At 52.8% G+C, this 21,814-nt stretch overlaps 1 protein-coding gene across 3 annotated transcripts; it reads right to left on the bottom strand.

The window, feature by feature from the left end:
* Positions 1–406: 406 nt before the first annotated feature.
* LOC113831770 (myelin-associated glycoprotein) lies at positions 407–13,368 on the bottom strand. Of its 3 annotated transcripts, none has more exons than XM_035449544.1 (10): positions 13,300–13,368; positions 12,273–12,339; positions 11,793–12,161; positions 9,724–10,020; positions 9,096–9,353; positions 7,402–7,662; positions 2,614–2,901; positions 1,887–1,983; positions 1,492–1,591; positions 407–571 (listed from the first exon to the last, which is right to left on the bottom strand). In XM_035449544.1, exons 2-10 carry the CDS (start codon positions 12,316–12,318, stop codon positions 407–409), a joined length of 1,881 nt encoding a protein of 626 aa, XP_035305435.1. In that variant the 5' UTR covers positions 12,319–12,339; positions 13,300–13,368. The 3 variants fall into 3 exon arrangements, with proteins under 3 accessions (XP_035305435.1, XP_035305433.1, XP_035305434.1); XM_035449542.1 differs by lacking the exon at positions 13,300–13,368 and having other exon boundaries at positions 9,724–9,841; positions 9,968–10,020; positions 12,273–12,318; XM_035449543.1 differs by lacking the exons at positions 407–571; positions 13,300–13,368 and adding an exon at positions 1,206–1,238 and having other exon boundaries at positions 12,273–12,318.
* Positions 13,369–21,814: the final 8,446 nt, after the last annotated feature.

Below are 21,814 nucleotides of genomic sequence, written 5' to 3'. Positions count from 1 at the left end.
CAGTGATTTTTGCAGCCATGAGGAAAACAATTGATACACCCCCTTTCCTCCAAAGGAAGCATCTAGACAGGCATTTGGCATTAGGACATTTATTACATGTCCCTTTTGTACAGGTCCCAGGGCCAGGTAGGGGGACGGGAGACAAGGAAAGGGATCGCAATAAATAACATGGACAGACAGAACGCCCCTCTAAACAGCCGAGGTTAAAAGGAAGGCAATATGGGCATGTTGGCAAGGAGGAACAGCTGGGAAGGAGGGGAGGCTGGGCCCCCAGGACCTCACTGTCTCCTGCCCTGCCCCTTCCTGCCCTCACCCCTACCACTTTCAGGAGGAAGGGAGCCCACAGCCAGTGGGGCCAGCGAGGGTCCTGATGGGGGGGTGAGCCACAGGGCCAGCCCCAGCTTTGTCACTTGACTCGGATTTCGGCGTACTCAGCCAGCTCCTCTGTCAGAGTGTAGCTGTCCTTGGTGGGCTGTTTTCCCAGGTCTGAGTGGGAATAACTGAGGTCCAGCTCTGGGGGCTCCCCACGAAGGCCCAGCAGCCTCCTCTCAGATCCCAGGCGCCTCTTGCTCTGTCGAGGGGAGAAGACGGCCATCAGCGGGGTCCTCTCTGACTTCCCCAAGCAAAGACTGGGGTGCTGGTACCCCTTTCCTCGGGGGCCACCAGCTCAGTGAGCTCCACAGTCACCGGGTCCCATTAGGGGTGGGGGGAGGCTTGGCAAGCCCTGGCACCCACTAACACTGCTATCTCCTCATTGCTCACCTGGACATTCGCCTAGGAATTGCAGGCTCCAGGAAGCCCTCTTTGAGAGCAACCTTAGGGTACAGGATTTAACCCAGAACACCTCCCTAGGTTAAATCTTGGCTGCACCACTCTTTTGGAAAGATTGCAAGTGCCTTTGGATATGGTGTGGGGCCTCTCTTCCTCACTTGAGGAGATCCTAGGGGTGTGACTCAACTCTCTACTCCTGTCTCCCACCCCTCCAGCATTTGGACACACAATAGGACAATGGCCACAGACAGCAAAAAAGGCATCAGCGAAGGGACAGAATAGACAAGGCCAGGGCTGCTGAGCAAGGCTGGGATTAACCAAAGAGTGCCACAGACGCCTGACTAGGACACACACACATGCACTCCAACCCCGAGGCCCAGCTAGGGCCTGGAGGCTGGCACACTGAGGCCCCCGGAACCTACCTCCTGGGGCTCTCAGTGACATTCCCGGGTAGAGACCTCTCTGGACTATTGAAGAAGGAAATGCAGTCACAGGCACAGGCGGGGAGGGCGGGGCTACCCAGGCCCCACCCCCCAGCCCTCTGGAGCCTCCAAAGGTACCTTCTCCCCAGACTCCAACCCAATCCAGCCCTCCAAACACCCTCCCATGAGGCTGGCCTGCTTTCTGCCCTGGCTTCCATCCCACCTCCACCCTCAGCTTCATCGACATTGCGACTTTCCCTAGCTAAACAGGAGCCATAGGCAGGGGTGTGGCCCTCACCTCATACTTATCTGGGGCCCCAGAGATTCGGAATTCAGGGCTGTACAGGACATGAGGGTTGTCTCCCCCAGAGAAGCTGGGGCTCTCTGTGACGTTCTTTCTACAGGGAGGCATGACATAGCAGTTTTATTGGGGACTCCTGGGGCACCCTCTCCTCACACCCCAGTGGCTCCCTCCCTTCCCTGCTTCCAGGCCTCCTGTGCTTGCTGACAAGTGGAGAGCTTCAAGCAGCAGGCCAGCAGGCTGCAGCACAGAACCTGGACAAATGTGTCCCCAGGGAGACGTTCTCGGTACAGCATCTGCCCTGCCCGTGCATAGGGAACTACCCGGGTTTGCTCACCCAGCCTCCCACAGTCTCCCACCACCATCTCCTGGTCAGCCTGGCCGGCACTCACTTCCTGCGGGTCTGGGTGATGTAGCACACAATGGCAATCAGGATAGCAAAGGCAACCACGGCACCCACGGGCCCGATTTTGGCCCACATCAGTCGATCTAGGGACAGAGAAGGGGCAGGAACCCTCAGGGCTATTGGTAGGCCTGAGGACACCCCAGGGAGTCAGAACTCAAAACTTTAGGCAGCTTCTGCTCACCAGTTATGAAGGCAGCTTTTATAGTCCTAGAGTTTGAACTCTATGACCTACCAAGTACTAAGCAAATGCTTGATCCCTGGGCCCTACCCCCTCACTGGGGGATTCTAGGCAGGGGCTCTACCACTGAGCCACGCCCCCAGCCCCTCACTGGGGGATTCTAGGCAGGGGCTCTACCACTCAGCCACGCCCCCAGCCCCTCACTGGGGGATTCTAGGCAGGGGCTCCACCACTGAGCCACACCCCCCAGTCCCTCACTGGGGGATTCTAGGCAAGGGCTCTACCACTGAGCTACTTATAGTCTTAGTAAGTTGCCTAAGCAGGCTTAGAACTCATAATTCTTTGACTCGGCCTCCCAGTAGCTGGGATGGCAAGTCTAGATAATGTCTTTTGCTGTTTCATCAGTCTACATAGTTGGTCCATGCTCAGTGACTTGGTCATCAGCAGTAGTAAGGGTGGGGTGGATCCAAGAGTCCCTCATCCTCCCCTAACCCGGCCGGCCCAGTAGTTCCCACCCCCAGATCACATCACTCACGTGCTCCCTGGAAGGGCAGCTCTAGGCTCTGGGTGCCGTAGAGGTTCCTGGAGGTACAGATGACCCGGGGTGGGGTCTGGGCCTGCCCCCGTAGTGTGAGGATGCTGGTGAGCAGGAGGCCGCTGCGTTCCGAGTACACAAACTCCCTCTCTGTCTCATTCACAGTCACGTTTCGGGAAGGCAGCTCAAAGGCCACAGAGGGTTCCGGGTTGGATTTCACCACACATAGGCACTGAACTGTGTCTCTGGCTGCGGCACAGTGTGACTCCAGAAGGATTATGGGAGCAACTGCAAGATTAAAACCAAGGCTGAGGGTGAGACTGGGCCTCCAGGACTTCTAGGCAGGGGCAAGGGTGTCCAGAGGTGGGCGAGCTAGCTCTGGGTAGGTCCTGGCCAAGAAACATCAACTCCCAACCACTCTGTAACCCCGCCCACTGCACGTTGTCCCTTCAGACTGAACACAATCCAGCAACACAGGGACATCACAGGCCGCGGCAAAGTGGTTACATCAACCCCAAGCACTGAAATACATTAGCCAGAACTGGGTGTGATAGTGTATACCTGCCTTTAATCCCAATACTGGGGAGGCAGAGGCAGGTGGGTCTCTGTGAGTTCGAGGCCAGTAGACCAACTTAGAAAGTTCCAGGCCAACCAGGGTTACAGAGTGAGACCTGTCTCAAACAAACAAATCCCTCAGCCTCAGCCAGCATCTTCACAGTCTAACACACACCATCAGGCAGGCCTTCTGTGCTCGAAGACAGCCACAGGGAGACTCAAGAGAGACATAGAGACTTGAGTTCAAAATGACAAGCACCCCAGGACACTCATTTCTCACTCTGCACATGCTGGGGGCACCGGAGTCCCCCCTGCACACTAGTTCTCCTAATAGACACCTTACATGGCCCACCCTGACATCCAAGGATTCTTTCTTTGGCATCCCAACCCTTATCAGCCCAGGGGGGTTGGGATGTTCCCTGTGAGACTCTCCTGCCTTTGAGGTGACTCCAGCCTTGATACGGGGACAAAATAGCAGTGTTCTCCCTCCTTTGTCATCTCTAACTTTGGCCCTGGCCTCTCATCACGGTTGGGGTGACGCTTTCCAAAGGGGACCTATGGGTTTTGGTCATTTGACCCACCCACATGATAGCCTCCTTTGGTAGTTTCCTTCCCTCTCCCCTGATCCTGAGGGTGCCCCCCAACTCGCCTCCTTCCCGGAGACCCCTTAAATCCCGATCCTTTTCTTCGTTACCCCCAGCATCCCTAGATTGCATAGCTTTGATTACACGTGTAATCTAGAGTGGTTTTTTTTTTTTTCTCTCTTTCATTTTTCCAGAAAAGAAGTTATATTAGAACACGGAGTGACGCCTTTTGTCTGCTTGCTTTTGTTTTTGTTTTCTTTGTTTATTTTGTTTTGTTTTGAGACAGAGCCTTGTTACATAACTCTGTGAATAGCTTGGGGCCCTCTGGGGTTTTCTGTCTCCCAAGTGCTGGGATTGACAGGCTTGAGTCACCATGCCCAGATAAATGGTGCATTGTGTGTGCGTGTGTGTGTGTGTGTGTGAGAGAGAGAGAGAGAGAGAGAGAGAGCTGTGCATATATATATATATGTGCAGTTGTATGTGTCTGGATGCATGTATACACACGTGGACACCAGAGAGCAGAGAATAACCTGTGTCTTTCTCTATCACTCTCTACTTATCTTTGAGACAGGCTGTCTCACTAATACTAGAGCTCGCCAACTGGTTGGCCACCAAGTTCTGGAATCCTCCTGTCTCTGCTCCCAGTATTAGGATCTCAGGTGCCTGCCATCACACATGACCTCCACCTCCTCCTTCTTTTTCTTTTACATGGGGGCATGGGGTTTGAACTCAGGTCCTCACGCTTGTACGGAAAGTACATAACACACTGAGCCACCTCCCTGGCCCCTAAAGTGTGCTTTTAAAACTGTGTCCATCTGTCATAAACTATCTGGCACCTCTCTGCTGGTTCTAGACCAAGTGCTGGTACTAAGTGACTTCTAACCCAAATCTGCTCATGGAGGCAGAAGACCATCTCACTCCCAGGCCAGTATCAGTGAAAGGCAGAAAGTCACAGGTAGAGATGAATCTGCGCCAGGCGTGGCTGATTCCAGCTGGAGCCTCAATGCCTACGACTCTGAGTCTGCAGAGTTAAAACAGACAGGCCCCGGGTACACTCTGCTCACTGCGGTCGTGAGCAATCAGCTCAGCCCAGGCGACATGACAAATCTGAACTAAAAGAGGATTCTAGAATATTTCTGAAGCACAGGAAGGACATGACAGCTAACACACCGGTGGCAAGTGCCCACTGCAGATGCCGAGTGCTGGTGCCCTAACTGTGTGTGTATTCAGTATCTTTTTGGCTTCTCAGAAGTTTCTGTAGAACCCTTTGGCATGATTCGGACACGAAGAGTTTTGGAGTGCCTGGCTTTGACATCCCAACTCTGCCATCTACTGGCTGAGTGTGGTCAGTGAGCCTTTCTTTCTGTTGAGAGAGTCCTGGGTACCCCAATATGATAGTGTTAATGGTCAACACTGTGGAATTTCATGGGAAGAGATCTCAGTGAGGGGCTGTGGAGAGTAGGCTGGCCTGTGGCCATGGCTGTGAGGGATTTTTCTTAAGTTTGTTGAAGGAAGACCCGCGCTGAAAGTGAGCAGCGTCGGTCCATGGGGCCATCCGTCCCCTGACACACACTGAATGAAAGGAGAGACAGAACTGAGCATGGCACTAATTCATGTCTGTGCTCTTTGACTGTGAATGTGATGTGACCAGCTCCTTCAAGTTCCTGTTAACATGACGTCCCCACAATGACAGGCTGGAACCTGGAAACATGAGCTAAATAAACACATTTCCCTTATCAACACCAAAGAAAATGAAGACACCCAGGCTGGCCTTAGGCTCTTTGGGTAGCCAAGGGCAACTTCTGATTCTTCTGCCTCAGCCTCCTGATTGCTGGAATTTGGGAGGGCGGAGGGTGCCAACATTCTGGGCTTATGCAACGCTGTGGATGGAACCTGGGGCTTCATACACACTAGCTAAGCACTCTACCAAGTGAGCTGCATTCCCAGTCCCTGGAGAAGGGGAGGTGCTGTTAGCTCACAAGAGGCTATGGGACTCCAAAGATCGGTGAATGGTGAATGAATGAGCATGTATGAAAGGCTTAGCATCCCAGCCAAATATTTACATCTGTATACGTAAAGCATCTAGCAGAGGAAGTGCATGAAGCTTTGGCTGCAGGGACAAGCACCCAGGCTTGAATCCCAAAGAAAAGCCAATGGGGCTAGAAGATGATATCTAAGAATACCTAGGACAGGGCTGGAGGGGTGGCTCAGCCATTAAAGGCTAGGCTGACAACCAAAAATATAAGAATGCATAGGACACATTCCTTTCATCCTCGTGGTCATCTTAGTTGTGAGGTGCTTTTGTCAAACCCTAGTGAGGGGATGGGGCGTGGCTCAGTGGTAGAGCCCCTGCCTAGAATCCCCCAGTGAGGGACTGGGGCGTGGCTCAGTGGTAGAGCCCCTGCCTAGAATCCCCCAGTGAGGGGCTGGGGGTGTGGCTCAGTGGTAGAGCCCCTGCCTAGAATCCCCCAGTGAGGGGCTGGGGGTGTGGCTCAGTGGTAGAGCCCCTGCCTAGAATCCCCCAGTGAGGGGCTGGGGGTGTGGCTCAGTGGTAGAGCCCCTGCCTAGAATTCCCCAGTGAGGGGTTGGGGTGTGGCTCAGTGGTAGAGTGCCTGCCTAGAATCCCCCAGTGAGGGGCTGGGGGTGTGGCTCAGTGGTAGAGCCCCTGCCTAGAATTCCCCAGTGAGGGGTTGGGGTGTGGCTCAGTGGTAGAGCCCCTGCCTAGAATTCCCCAGTGAGGGGCTGGGGGCGTGGCTCAGTGGTAGAGTGCCTGCCTAGCACCCATAAGGCCCTGGGTTTCATCCTCAGCCCTGTAAGAAGTGCAGTTTAGAGGTCAGTGCTGTAAGTCAGGCAAAGCTGAGGGGGAAGCCTGGCAAACTGTAAACAAGGAGATGGCATTCCTTGTTGGGAAATTCTTGGAGAGCTGGAGGAACAGGAGTCAAAACTAGGACTCCTGTAGTGAACACAGGCGTAGGGTAGGACAGAGGAGGGGGTCGTCCACAGAGAGGTCGGGCCAGGTGCTAGTTGGCAGTGTAATAATTACTTTGCCTTCCAAGACATTAGCTTATACGTGTGTCCCTAGCATTCCCCTGACTGTCTGTGTCTGCTAATCAGCTTGGTGGCTCCTTGCTCCCCCCACCCCCCCAACCTCTCAAGAGCACATGGCTATGGCTCAGTCAGTGTACGAGCTCAGGGTGGTCCACCCCAGGTAATGCAGAGTGGAGCCAGATTGCCTGGGTCTGATTCTCAAAGTCTGCTATTTCTTAGCTGCCTGGCCTTGGGCAAGTGTCCTAATCTCTCTGGGCCTCAGCTTCCTTCTCTATAAAGTGGGCACTGATGTCACGAAGATGAAACAGGACGCTGCATATAGCACATGGTACCTTTCAACGCTCTCCCAGGGACAATACCAGAGTTACCGTTTTAATGGTATAGAGGAGCAATAACTGGAGGATCCTGAACCCCCTTGGTCAAAAGCTCCCCCAATTCCTAGGATGCAGTTAGCATGGATTCAGATTCTCTGCTGTTCCCCGTCCTTATCAGGGGGCAGGGACAGGCAAAGCAGGCCCTGGCTGGGATGCAAGAGCCCCTCCCAATCACCCAGGTGTCCCCACTGAGCCCTATGGTGGAAGCTGAGGGCGGGGGTACTCACACTCCACAGATAGGTTGAAGGCAGTGGCTCTCTGGCCATACTGGTTCTCAGCCACACACCAGTACTCCCCATCATCCTCGGGTGTCACCGCCGGGAGCTCCAGCAGCAGCTGGCTCTCATAGATGACTGTGGCCAGGATCTGCTTCTCCTTGAAAATGGTGAGGATGGGGTCCGGGTTGCTCTGTGTGGAGCACAGGATGGAGACAGTCTCCCCCTCAACGGCCACCACCGTTCCATTCACTGTGGGCTTCCAAGGTGCGTCTGGAGGACGACAAGGTATCAGAACCCACGGTAACCCAGCTCCATCTGCTGGCCAGTTCCCGCCACCAAACATGACAATCTACAACAGCCAGCCCTGGCTGCCTTATTTACATGAATTGTCATTCTGTAGACAGGCTCTTGCCATGTAGCCTTAGCTGGCCTTTGGCCTCACTACATAGTCCATGCTCGCCATGAACTCATGGCAATCCTCCTGCCTCAGCCTCCTGAATGTTGGAATCACATCTGTGGCCTGGGAGCTTGTCTTTGGATGCTAGCACTACCTACCCCTTCCCAGCTGTGCAGACTCTAGTCTTAACCCTGAGACTCGCTTTTCCCATTTGAAAAATGAACTGAACAGTTCCAGCTTCACAGAAGAGGGGTGATCATGCAATTTGGGCTGAAACCTTTACCAGTGAGTGGCAGGCACTGTTGTAGCTGAGCAAAGCCCTACGGGAAGGTGCTATGTAAGGAAATAAAATACATTTTCAGCCCGAGGATTTGTGCTTAGAAAACAAAAGCTTAAAGCTGGGCGTTGGTGGTGCATGCCTTTAATCCCAGCACTCCGGAGGCAGAGGCAGGTGGATCTTTGTGAGTTTGAGATCAGCCTGGTCTACAAGAGCGAGTGCCAGGACAGGCTCCAAAGCTACACAGAGAAACCCTGTCTCGAAAAACAAAACAAAAAAAAAAAAAAAAAAAAAAAAAACAAAAAAAAGAAAAGAAAAGAAAAAAAGAAAGAAAAGAAAAAAAGAAAAAGAAAAAAAGCTTAGGGAGGGGGAATCGGGTGGTCAGGGTTCTAAGTAGGAAGGGGAAGGAGGCTTGAGGGAGCGAAGCAGGCAGTGGAGGGGACTCCAGAGCAAAGAGCGTGTGTCAGGAAGTGCTGAGTGAACACTGGCTGTGACTGTCTTTATTATCCCCAGCCTTGGGCACTTTGCCTCGATACATATTTGTGAATGAATGAATGAATGAATGAGTGAATGAGTGACTGAATGAGTACATGCATGAATGGCCTGTGCTTGATTCTCAGATAAGTGTCCCACTCTGGCAGCATCCCTGTCAGATTACAACCAGGTCTGTGTAACGGGCTGATTGATGCCTTGGGGTCTCCTCAGCCCTCCCATTAAACGACAACTGGTGCCAGCCGGATGGCTCGGCCAGTAAGGAAGCTTGCTGTCAAGCCTGAGGACCTGAGATGAATCCCTGGGACCCACATGGTAGAAAGCCAGAACTGAACCCCCACACAGCATCCTGGCATGTACAAGCCACACCCCACACACAAATAAAAATCAAATAAATGTTAAAAGCCTTAGCCACCACTGTCCTTATTTTAAAATGCAAATAAGTTCCTGGAGTTTAAGTCTGGTCCCTGTGAACGATGCCTTTCCTAATGTCTGTTCCCAGCAGGGGTGTGCCCCGGGTAGGAGGGGGGGACTCACACATGACGCTCAGCTCCACCGTGCGGTTGTCCTGGCCGTAGGAGTTCTCTGCCAGGCAAGCATAGACGCCGTCCTCCCCCGGTGTCACTTCCTCCAGATCCAAGTACAGGCTCTCCGCCACCGCTTCCCTCAACACCATGCCGTCCCTCATCCAGGTCAGCAGCGGCGGGGGATTGCTGTCAGCCCCACAGAGCAGGCTGACGTGGGAGCCCTCAATGGCCTCCACAGAGGAATTCATCTCCACAATCACTGGGGGGTCTGAGGCCCGGGAGAAGGCAGAAGGCCAGGGTCAGATCCAGAGCCGGTCCACCAGCCCAGGTCTGGCCCCCAGGTCCCACCTTATAGGCCCCTTCTCCGGGGTCCTGCCCCTCCAGGACTCACCAACCAGACCTAACTCCACCCCAGGTCCCCATCCCTCCCAGCCTGCCCAAACAGTCTAGGTTCCTGGCTCCAAGCCCCACCATCCAGGTACCACCCACCAGACAGGTCCACCCCAAAACACCTCCCACCAACAAGCCGCGCCCCAGATCCCACCCATCCAAGCCCAGCTGCTAGACTCCCTACCCCGCCACTCTCTGTCCCGTCTCTTCCAGGCCCCGCCCCTGCCCCAGCCCGCCCCCAGGCTCACACTTGACATCCAGGCTGGCGTAGCCCTCGAACTGCAAGGTGGTATTGGGGAAGGCGGCCTGGCAGCCCAACCGGTGGCCGTTGGCCTCTCTAGTGGGGACGAAGTGTAGCAACGACACCTGCACCCAGGTGCCTTCCTCCTCCCGCAGCCGACCCAGTACAGTGGGCTCCCCCAGCCCCTCATGGCCCAGCCAGCTCAGCTCCGGGCGCAGCTCCGGGCAGTTGTCCGGCACCATGCAGCTGACCTCCACCTCACTTCCTGCCACCACCTCCGGGGGCACCACAATGTTGGGGGTGTCTGCGTAGGAAGGAGAGGAAAAGGAGGGTTCTGGAAGCAGTCTCCGGCCGTGGTCGTGCTCACCTTGTCCAGCCCCACTCCTGGGACTTTAACCCCGAGTCCTCGGCGCCCCTCAGCTACACCCTTCCCTGGTGTTGGTCACCCCCCACCCCACCCCACCCCACCCCACCCCCGATCCATACCGCCCTGTCCCTAAGCATTTCACAGAGCGTATCAGGACACTCAAATAAAAAGCGACACAGTACTCAAAGATTGCTATTGCTACTTTGCGTATGAAAATGTCGAGGCCACAAGCGGTGGCTGCGTAAAATTAGGCTTCAGGCTTTGTACCCCTGCTTCTGCCGGCATGTGCGAGTTCGATTTCATCAGATTCCTCTCTGGTCCCTGTATGTATCACCTACCTGAGCTGCTGGGTGGGGCAAGGGGAACAGTCGGCCGGGTGTGGTGTATATGCGTGAGTCTGTGACCTTGTCCTGGTTGGTTTTGTGTCGCCTTGAGTCCGCTGGGAGCAGGAATCCCAGCTGAGAAAATGGCTCTATGGGATGGGCCTACGGGCATGTCTGTGAAACATTTTCTAGGCTAATTAATTATTGGTGCCGGAGGATTTAGCCGTTGTGGGCAGTGCCATCTTTGGACGAGTGGTGCTGGGTGGTATAAGACAAGTTGCTGAATTCCAGACTGAGGAGCAAGCCAGTGAGTAGCTCTCCTCTGTGGTCTGGGCTTCAGTTCCTGCCTCCAGGAGGCCTTGAGTCCCCCCTGCTCTGGCCTCCCTCAGTCCCAGTGGTGGACTCTGACCTGAGCGGTAACTGTGATACACTCCACCCTCCCATGTTGCTTGTGGTCACTGTGTTTATCACAGCAACGGAAAGCAACATTATGACAGGTATATTATAGGGGTGGGGAGCTGGCATGTTTTGTGGGCGCATGTGCACGGTTGGGGGTGTGTTACACGGACACTCTGGTGTGCTGTGTGTGTGTGGCGTGTTCTGTTTCTATGTTAGAGCTGTAGTCTGGCTGGGAAAGTTAACCTAAGATCTCCAATCAGGGAGGCCTCTCATAAACCAGGCAGTGGGAGTCCCTGAAGCCGGGCAGGGGCCTCGATTTTAATTGCCAAACCTGACCATAACTACCAGCAGATCCCCCCCCCATTTCTTTCCCTCCCCACCCCAACGACACAGTTTTGAAGATTGACCCTTGGACCTCATACATGTAGCCAACACTGTGTTTATTGGACTTGGCGGCAAGCACCATTATCCATTTTGGGATCCTACCCCTCTATTCCATATCAGGAATAGAGCCATGCAAGGCAAGTATGAGCATCCAGCTGTTACCGGAAACCTCCAGGTGTTGGTTTCTATGGCAAACAGTGCGCCTGGCAGCCATGGTCCTGCATCTATCTACCAGTCAGAGCTCAGATCTGGTACTGCAAACACCTCCCAGCCTTAAAAACGGACACCCAGTGGTTCTTAGCTCCAATTCACACAAGGAAACTAAGGACCAGAAAACTTAATCAAGGTGCCTAAAGGCAGGCATCTAGATGTCTCACCCCTGACCCCAGGTCCCCTCTGTCTTTAGCTCTAGATGTCTCTAGAAGGATAAGCGCAACCTCAGAGGGCAGCCAGACTACTCGGGGCCCCATTTATTTACGTCTGTTATCCACGTGACCTAAGTGGGCCCCGGGCGTTTGTATTCAGCTAAATCGACCTCCTCCCTCTCCTCCCCGCTTAGAAGCAGCCCCTCAGAGCCCACCCAACCCTGCGGGACCGACTCACTGATGATGTCCAGGACGCTGTGCTCTGAGAAGGTATACTGGTTGTAGCCACCCAGGTCCCCTCGGAAATAGTATTTGCCCCCCAGCTCGGGGCTCAGCGTGCTGAGAAGCAAGGTGCAGTTACGGAGGCCCAGGTCTCCCAGCAGGCGGCTGCGGCCCTGGAAGCTCTCGTGGACCACTTGGGTGCGGGACTTGAAGACCACCGGTGGGTAGTTCTTGGGGTAGGGGCTATTGAAGTACCAGACGCCATGTACCACAGCCGGTCGGAGCTCATCCGGAAAGTCGAAGCGGCACGGGATGGAGACACATGTGCCCTCGAAGGCTGAGATGGACGAGGGCATCCAGGCACCCCAGTGGCCTCCTCGAGAAGCTGTTGGTGGGCGGGAGCACAGAAGCTGAGCCACCGAGCCCACCCCATTATCTCCAATAGTTCCCACCGGCCTGGGATGTTGGGGCTGGCACAGGTCTCCCCAGCCATTACCTGAGATCATTATCCAAAACAGAGGCAGTGTGGTGAGGATTATCATCTTGTCCAGCAAGTGAGTGAGCTAGGGCTGAGGAAAGACAAGAGTGAGCTTTGTTATTGTCTGTTTGTCTTTCCAAGGCAGAGTTTCTCCTGGAACTCACTCTGGAGACCAGGCTGGCCTCTAACTCACAGAGATCCTCCTGCCTCTGCCTCCTGAGTGCTGAGAGTGAGTTTGAAAAGTCACATGAGGGAGCCGGGCGGTGGTGGCGGACTCCTTTAATCCCAGCACTTGGGAGGCAGAGGCAGGCACATCTCTGTGAGTTCGAGGCCACCCTGGTCTACAAGAGTGAGTTCCAGGACAGCTTCCAAAGCCACAGAGAAACCCTGTCTTGAAAAAACAAGATAAATAAATAAATATTAAAAAAATCACAGGAGGGGTGCCGTGGGCCAAGATTATCTGTTGTTGTCATTTATAAATGCCAGGCCTCAGTGCTTCATTCTATAATAATCCCCACATTTTGCTACTCAGAGTTGGATGCCGCGAGCTAGGCACAACTCCCAGGCTTGAACCCAGTCACCCGGAGAAGTTAACCAAGATGTCTAAAGTTACCCAGCCCAAGCAGGGGCCCAGACACCTCATTCCTGACCCCAATCCTCCCTGCCTTTAGCCCCAGATGTCTCTAGAATAATAGGAACAACTGTTCTTCAGTGGGCAGCTGGATCGTTTAGGGCTCTATTTGTCTCATGTTTGTCATTCTCATAGCTCAAGTGGGCACTGGGGTTACAGCTCTGATGTCTTTGAGATAGGTGCAATTACTGGTCACATCTAAAAATCCAGAGGGGTACAAAGCTTGCCCGAGGTAACACAGCTGGTCTGCAGACTTGGCGGCCAGGCTATGCTGTCCCTGGATGGTAGTGGCAGGTTAGTTAGTCATGATCTAAGCACCATTGTCCTGCTTCTCCGCCTCTCCAAGAGTGCTAGGCAAAGACAGAGCCAACAATCCTCCTGCAGTAAGAAGCGGGCTGTCTGGCTGAAGGAAACACTGGTGTTTTATGCCTTACCTCAGTCTCCCTGAGTTGGGAATGTCTCCCGAGTCCACCTGAAATGGCCAGTCAACCTAGAACACACGTCAGACAGGAGTTAGGGGGGGTGAAAGCCTCAGCACCCACCCTCCTGCTCTTCCACGTGGACTATGGGACCGGGTCCCTGTTGTAAGAACATCCATGTTCTCTGGTACCCATGGATACCCAGGATGCTCCCACACAGCCTCAAAGATGCTGTACCACAACAACACCCCCCCCAAAAGCTGGGGTGTGGGAGAACTGTGGGGAGGGGAGGGAGTGGTAGCTTTGGGCTGAGGGTAACAGCGAGTGGTGAGTGGGGTGAAGAAGCAGATGAGGCCTGGGGGTGGCAGGCAGGGACCCAACCCCATCAATGACTGGATTTCACAACATCAGCATTCCCAGCGTGCCGCGTGAATTCCTGCCGCCCTCTCCCACCCCGCAGCAGGCCCTGGGTGTCCCCACCCTCACCAGAGGCCAGTGACCAATACAAAAGAGCCCTGTTCCCTTGGGGGTGTGGGTGCCTCATCCTAGGGACCTCCTGGGGGTAGGTGGGGCACGAGTGAGAACTTGGTCTTCCTGACTGGGCTCTGCGAGGGGCCAGGAAGAGCCAGAGGTGATGGCCCCTTGGCCCCCTCGCTGCTCTGTGGGTCGCTTGGGACCGGAGCCAGGATTTTGAAGTGGCTGCTTTTCCCGGCCTTGCCTGCCCTCTTCCCACAGATGCAGACACATGCCCAGAAACATGCGAACGCTAGTAGGAAATGGGACAGGCAGCCAGACCAGACTCACACAAGGGAGAGACGGAGATTCGTGAGGATACATCCCTGCCCTGAGGCCCCTGTTTCCACAGGGAAGCATCCGTGCACAGGCAACGCGGAGACCACCTGACTGCCCTCGGTCTTGGACACGCACGCCTTGGGCAGTCATGGTTCTGACTGTCACGCTCACAAGTCACAAGGACCTGCTCACACACTGAGGTGTGACTACGGAGTCTCCGTCCAGACACATCTATGGGCACAGGGCAGCTGTGGCTGGAAGGACCTGGAGATACCCAGAGGTGAGCGCCAACCAATTCAGCGTAAGCAGATGGGTGATGCAGGCATGCACAATTCTCTACTCGGGTAAATGGTGGTCTTGGGTAGGGGCCCAAGCAGTCTCAGCTAGGATGCTGATTTGAAGTTTTCTAAAGAATCACAATTTGTTTAAAAAAAACAAAAACAAAAAACAGATCCCATATCTATCGTGTTAAATTTCCGTTGGAGAAGCCAGGCATGGTGACAGCACACCTGTCATCCCAGAATGTGGGAAGGGAGGCAGGAGGGTCAGGAGTTCAAAACCAGCCTGGGCTACCTTAGCAAGTTGGAGGTTAGCTTGGACTGTGAGTGGCTCTATTTCAACAAACAGAAACAAATCCAAAGGAGGGGTGAAGATAGGAAAAAAAAATACACCTGAAAATCTCTTTAGTAAAGTATGATGAAGAAGAGTTGAGGAACGCCAATGCAGATGGCTCCAGGGGGAGGTGGGCACACACACTCACCCTCTCACCCCCACGGTGTACCCTGGTGTTCACAGCCTGCTGGCCTCACATGGTGGCTTCAGGTGTCTGACGCCTCTGCATCCTTTCCTCCCCCTCCCCCCCCAGCCCAGATCACTGTCCCATCTCTCCCAAATTTGGGAACCTCAGGGGAGCTTGCACGGCAGAAGCTGCCTCCCTCATGAGGTGTGCCCATGACTGAGCTCCCCTTATCTCTTCTTCTCAAAGCCCTGCCACTGTCTCCACCAAGATCCCAATCGGTTCCAAAGAGACACCCTGTCCCATTCGAAACGAGTGACCCTCCAGTTCACAGTGACACTCCTTGGCTTCTTGGCACACCTGGCCTGGCAAGTGCTCTGGCTACCAATGCTCCCGACCCCCTGGGGGCAGTTTGCCACTCCTTCCCCTCCACCCTCTCTGCCTCAGTACTCACTTGGATGGTCTGGCTTCTGTGCCCTCTGCTCTGCTGGCCCGGCTCACAGTCCCTCGGCTTCCCAGGGTCTAGGCCCCCACTTGCCAGCCCCTCCTCTCCCCCTGGGTGCCAGGGGCCGCCTGCCTCCAGGGCCCAGCTCCTCCCTGCCCTCGGGGGAGGGGGGCACAAAGGGGCCCTTGTCACCACAAAGCTGGGACTGGGCAGCCTGACGCCTGGGTCCTACTAGCTCCTTCCTAGAGAAGATGGGGGGTCTGCCTCCTTTGCTCCTCCCCCTTCCTCCATTGATAGACACCCTAATTTGGGGGTTTAGGAGGTAGGAGTGGCCTCATGCTTCTGAAAGTTCCTGGCTGAAAGGTGGAATGTGTCGTCTTCGAGGAATTGGTGGCAACCTTTAAGTGTGATCTTGGTCCCAAGAGGCCAATAGAGAGAGAGACTGGCTGTCAGGAGGAGGAGACTGGCAGCTCCTCCACCACGTTGAGTCACCTTTATGGGGTGGCTCCTTTCCTGGTCTGCTTCCTCCTTGATACTTCTTGTCCTCCTGGTGAGATGGCCACATTCCCCTGGTGAGGACAAGGGCTGTCTGTGTTGTTCTGAGTCTCCACCCGTTAAAATATATAATGCCCCATGACATTTGGGACTCGGAGATGTTATTCTTACCCCTCAAGTTCCTGGAGAGCTGTCCCCACCCCATCCTTCCTGACCCCAGCCCTGCTCCTGCAGAAGTATGGTGTTTCATGCTGAAGGCGGTGCCTCCCCTCCTAAAGGTTACGTTTATTGATTTACTTATTTTATTTATTTATTTGGTTTTCTGAGACAAGGTTTCTCTGTGTAGCTTTGGAGCCTGTCCTGGCACTCGCTCTGTAGACCAGGCTGGTCTCGAACTCACAGAGATCCGCCTGCCTCTGCCTCCCGAGTGCTGGGATTAAAGGCGTGCGCCACCAACAGCGATTTACTTATTTTAGATTGATGTTATGTGAATGGGTGTTTGGTTTGTCTTCGTGCTTGTCTGTGCACCATTTGCATGTCGTACTCGTGGAAGTCAGATGAGGCATCGGACCCCTGGGTCTGGAGTTACAGATGCTTGTGAGCCACCATGTGGGTGCCATTTCTCCAGCTCCTACTTTATTTATTTATTTAGTGTATGCGTGTAGATTCTCTGTGTGTGTGTGTGTTCTTAGAAGATATATATATATATATATATATATATATATATATATATATCCTGCTGACCTCCAGCTCACTATGTAGCCCAGGCTAGGCTTGAATACAACATGCCCAAGTCTCCAGAGTTCTGGTATTATAGGTGTGTGCCACCACATCCAGGCCCTGCCCCTCCATTTAAAAACTGTCCTTTCTTCCCATAGAACTCAACATGACTGAAGGTCGGGATTCTCTCTGGTCCCTGCTTTGTCACCTAGCTGGGAGCCCCCAGAGAGCAGGCTTCCCACAGACGCCTGCCTGTGCATTTGTTTGGGGTCTTTAAAACAAGGCTTGGGTGCACACAGTGGCCGTGATGGCTCTCTGAGCTGGGTGAGGACCCTCTGATGTGGAGTTCACAATGGCCCTGAATCAGGAACGAACTTCAAAAGGCAGGCACCGTGTTGGAGGTGGCGTGAGCCATGAGGAGTTTCACTGTCCTGCAGAGGCCAGAACAGCGCAGGGGTGGGGAAGGGAGAGTCCTTTCTTCCAGGAGAGAGGACAGGGAAATCCCTTAGACTAGGGAGCAGATCAGGAGTTAGGGAGACTGGGCTTGGGGGTGCCACCCCCACCTCAGGCTTCATGATGTCAGATTCTGCCCGTGCCTTTCCCAGTCTGAGACAATGGTCCATTGACAGTTGGGTGGGGCTTGAAAGCCTGGGTTCCGGAGAATCGAGAGCCCTGGTGCCTGGACTTTGGGGGTAGAGATGTTCACCAGTGTCACTGAGTTGGTGTTCCTGTGCGGGAGCGCCGGGGTGGGGGGTATGGGGGGTAGTCTGTCAGCTCCAGGTATGAACTGGAGGCAGTGCCTAGAGAAAGAAGATGGGCAGGTGAGTCTGTTGTTAAGCCAGGGGACTGGGTGGGGCCGCCCCCCATAAGGGTGGAGCCGATGGAATGAGAGCCCAGAGGGGCTGGGTAAGGGGACTGACTCCCTGTCACACTGATCAGCCAAGGCCTTCAAGAAAGCAGGTATTCAGTCTACAAGGGCTAGGGGCTGGGGACAAATTCCCAAACTAGAATGTATTATCTCACAGCTTTTCAGGGTTCAATTTCAGAATCAAGTTGTCAGCAGGGCTACTTCCTATTGAGCTTAGAGAGAGGATCTGCCCCAGCCCCCCAGCCCCCCAGTTCCTCCATCACCTAGCCTTGGACTTGGACGTTTGCATATTCACACAGAGCTCTACCTGGATCTGTCTGTGTTCAAATCTCTGCTTTTGCCAAGACCTCAATCATATTGGATTAGGGCCTACCATTATAATTTTATTTTACCTGCCACCCTCAGTAAATACCTACCACCAAAGCTAGATGTGATGGCACACATTTGTAATCCCAGCACCTGGGAGATGGAGGCAGGAGGATCAGATCAAGTTCATCTCAGCTGCATTAGACCCTGTCTCAACCTCCCTGCCTCAAAAAAGACCGAATCCCCAGCTAAGATCGCATTCTGCAGGACTAGGGTTTAACACATCAGTATATACTTGGGGCAGAGATAGAAATTTTGTGTAGTGGCCGGGTGTTGTTGGCGCACACCTTTAATTCCAGCGCTCCTCCGGAGGCAGAGGCAGGTGGATCTCTGTGAGTTCAAGACCAGCCTGTTCTCCAAGAGCTAGTTCCAGGACAAGCTCCAAAGCTACACAGAGAAACCGTGCCTTAAAAAACAAAAAACAAAACAAAACAAAACAAAAAATTGTGTAGAGTAATGATTTTTGCTTGTTAGCCCAATTTTATCCAAAATAGCATGCGGACTAGAGAAAACATTTCCAGACACATAGCGCTGTTAGTCACTCCATCCCTTAATGCTGTCTTGGGCCTGGGGCTTGGCCAGCCCAGAGTCCCTTTGTTGCTCTTAGTCAGGACTGGTATTTCATGTCAAGGGTCATCACAGTGTGGTACTCATGTCAGTAGCAGCTATAGGGCTGTATTCTGTAGCAAGTTCAAGGGCCTGGAGCTATAGTTCAGTCGGTAGAGTGCTTGCCTAGCATGGTGTTTGAGTCCCAGCAACCACATATACTGGGTATACATACTGTCAGATGTCTATAGTTCCAGCACTCAGAAGGTAGAGGCAGGAAGATAAGAAGTTCAAGATGGTCCTCACCTACCTAGTCCGAGACCAGCCTTGGCTACCAGAGACCCTGTCTCAAAAAAGGAGGCAAGGGGTGAAGAGTTTTTTGTTGGTGGTGGTGGTGGGTTTTTTTTTTTGGTTTTTTGTTTTTTTTCAAGACAGGGTTTCTCTGTGTAGCTTTGGAGATTGTCCTGGAACTCTCTCTGTAGACCAGGGTGGCCTCAAACTCACAGAGATCCGATTGCCTCTGCCTCCCGAGTGCTGGGATTAAAGGTGTGCGCCTCCACACCCGGCTTGCACACACACTAAGGTTGTAACCCCGGCTTGCACACACACTAAGGTTGTAACCCCTCTGCTTTGCATGTCACGACACTAGGAGAAATGTGACCAAAAACAAGACAAGGGTACCCAGAGCTATTCAGAGTAATTACCACTGCCACATTTTAGTTACTTTTTGTCAATGTAGCAAAACGCCCCTGGAAACAGCTGAAAGGAGGAAGGATGTGTTTCAGCTTGTGGTTTCAGAGGTTTCTGTGAGCGGTCAGTTCCTCCGTCGGTCACTGTGGGCCTCAGGCAGAGCATCATGGCAGGAGTGGACCTTTGTTTCCAGCATGGAGCCAGAAAAGAAACAGACGACCTCCGGAACTTAAAACTCCACTCATCCGTATTTTTTATTTTATTTTTTAGGCAGTGAGAAAGACGATTAAGAGTTACACTTGGCCCGCTCCATGCCCAAGGGTGTCATCTGTCTGCAGAGTGGCTTCCCCTGCTGCAGAGAGGCTGCAGAGCGCATGCATGGCCATAGCTGGGGCACTGGGGCGCAAAGCAAGCTTAAAGCAAGGACTTGCGTCCGCAGCAAGGACTATCTCAAGAGCACGGATGAGTAAGAAGGCGTCTGCATAGCAGTTCGAGGACCAGCTCTTGAAAGGGACAGTGCCTCAGCTACTGCTGCCAAGCCACAGATCACATCTGCATAAACGGTCTTGCCGAAGGGAAAACACGGAATGCTAACCTTAATTACCATGCCAACGTTATAGAAAAGCTGAGGGTCCCTAAAGCAACTCTCTGCTGCCTTATCAATGCTAAAATGTATTTGACTTCATCAAGAGTAGTTCAAAATATGCAACTAATTTAATAATTTTGAATGATGGTTTTATCTGTACTGATCTGTAGTAATGTGTATATTATCTACTGGGATTTGTGTAATAAAAATCTAAGGAACAAATTTTTTAATGATTTTATTTATTACGTATACAATGTTCTGCCTGCATGAAGAGGGCACCAGATCTCATTACAGACGGTTGTGAGCCACCGTGTGGTTGCTGGGAATTAAACTCAGAACCTCTCGAAGAGCAGTCAGTGCTCTTAACCTCTGAGCCATCTCTCCAGCCTCCTAAGGAATCATATATATATCTACAAATAAGAGCAGAAGGAGTCCAGAATGCCACAGGTGCAAGGCAGAGGGCCAGCAGGGCCGTTTGCGTCATAGGAAGGTAGTCTCTCAGGGGTCTCACGGAGCACGTGATGTCTCAGATCCACTGAGACTTATTGCCGACAGCAGCATACAGGCCAACAGCCTGTACCAGTGTCCTAGCCCTCGGCATCGTTCACGCTGCTCCTCCGCCTTCTTGGGCGCACGAGCTAATTTACTTGGACCTCTGCCTTTCTCTCTTCCCTTGCATTTCATCCTTGGCATCCCCATCCTCATTTTCCTCTGCTTCGCTCTCTTGGTGCAGGAGTTTCCAGGAAGACGACGCTAAGGCTGAGACTTTCTCTTTTAATTTTAAGATTTGCTTTTATCGTTTTAAAATTAAGTGTGTACACACGTGCAGGCGAAACGTGCGCGTGAGTGCAGGTACCTTCAGGGGCCAGAAGAGGGCATCAGATCCCCTGGACCTAGAGGTGAGTGACTTGACTTAGGTGCTGGAAGCCAAACTCTAGACCTCTGCAAGAGCAGTATGCGCTCCTAACTGCCATATTGTTTCTCCAGCTCCAAGTTCCAGGACAGCTGGGGTTGCAATGAGACTCTGTTTTCAAAACAAAATAGGGGGTGAGAGAGACCTCACCTCTGCCCTGTTAATAACTGACTTTGCACATGCAGGGACTATTTGACAGTTATCAAAAACAATTCTACACTCCTCTCCTTGACTGAATTCAACAGGCAAAAGTGTCGGTACCATGAGGAGCCAAGCCCTCTGTGGCTGGGTCCTCTCCCTGCCCCTTCTGTCTCCATTCAGGAAACCTCCAATTAGCTTCTGGTTCTTTTCCACTACAGCTGCTCGAGTCTTAAGAGAAATGATCTTTCAGTGGGCTGAGCAAACTGGGAATCTAGGCAATATTACGACCTGCATCCATCCTGGGGGTATTGGCTTATATGGAAGCCTGGACCACCTTCATTCAGAGATACTCAAGTTGTATCCTTAAATTGTGGGTGAGGGGAGAGGGACTTCTGAAGAGTGCGAAAGGTAGGCCAGAGGGCGGAGCTCTTCATGAGCTCAGACATTTTCCAGAATGAGTCGTGTGATTTGCTGTGTGTGTGTCTTAGCCATATAACCAGGGCCTACGATGTCATTGTTGGGGGAGAGGTATTGCTTTCTGCTGTACTGAGTACATGCCTTGTCCTGGACTCAACCCTACCAGAGGTTGTGATCAGTGCCTCTGGCTTTACAGCATCTCATCAAGCCTGTGTTTGTTGGGTTGGACAACTAAAGCTAAGAGAAGGCTGGGGTGGTAGAAACCGCAAGGTTGTAAAAACGTAGGCTGTAGAGGGGAGCAGGTATCATTGCTCTTTTCACCTCCTTTAGATGAACGGCCTCTTCCAGTTTCTGATGGTAAAAGGTGGTGCGTGCTGGCTTCTAGTTTGAGTTTGTCCTATAGATCAAATTTTTTCTTTTTCATTTCCAGTTGGGCTGAGGCAAGAGGAATATAGCCAGTTTAGAAACCAACCTAAGCTCCATAGTGAGCTCTAGTATAGCCTGGGCTACATATAGGGATAGAGATGTAGGCAAAGTTAGTACAGTGCTTGCTAGAATGCACAGGCCCTGGGTTTGATTCTCAGCATTATATGATGGCACATACTTACAAACCCAGAACTCAGGAGGGAGAGATGTGTGTGTGGGGGGGTGTCAGAAATCATCCTTGGCTACTTAGAGAGTGCAAAGCCAGGCTAGACAACACAAGACCCTGTTTGAAAAATAAATAAAAAGAAGTTTCTCTGGGCTCAGGGTATAACTTGGAATAAGTATTTGGCTGTTCTGTGTGGGCCTATA

Source organism: Cricetulus griseus, chromosome 9 (assembly GCF_003668045.3).
Source record: "Cricetulus griseus strain 17A/GY chromosome 9, alternate assembly CriGri-PICRH-1.0, whole genome shotgun sequence".
Lineage (NCBI taxonomy): Eukaryota > Metazoa > Chordata > Mammalia > Rodentia > Cricetidae > Cricetulus > Cricetulus griseus.
This window is presented reverse-complemented; position numbering and strand designations above follow the sequence as displayed.

Coding starts and splice junctions, on each gene's coding strand:
- LOC113831770 (XM_035449544.1), bottom strand. CDS start 12,318: ATGATAATCCTCACCACACTGCCTCTGTTTTGGATAATGATCTCAG. Junction 10,021..11,792: donor CAGCGTCCTGGACATCATCA/GTGAGTCGGTCC, acceptor CTTCCTACGCAG/ACACCCCCAACATTGTGGTG. Junction 2,902..7,401: donor CTTCAACCTATCTGTGGAGT/GTGAGTACCCCC, acceptor TTAATCTTGCAG/TTGCTCCCATAATCCTTCTG.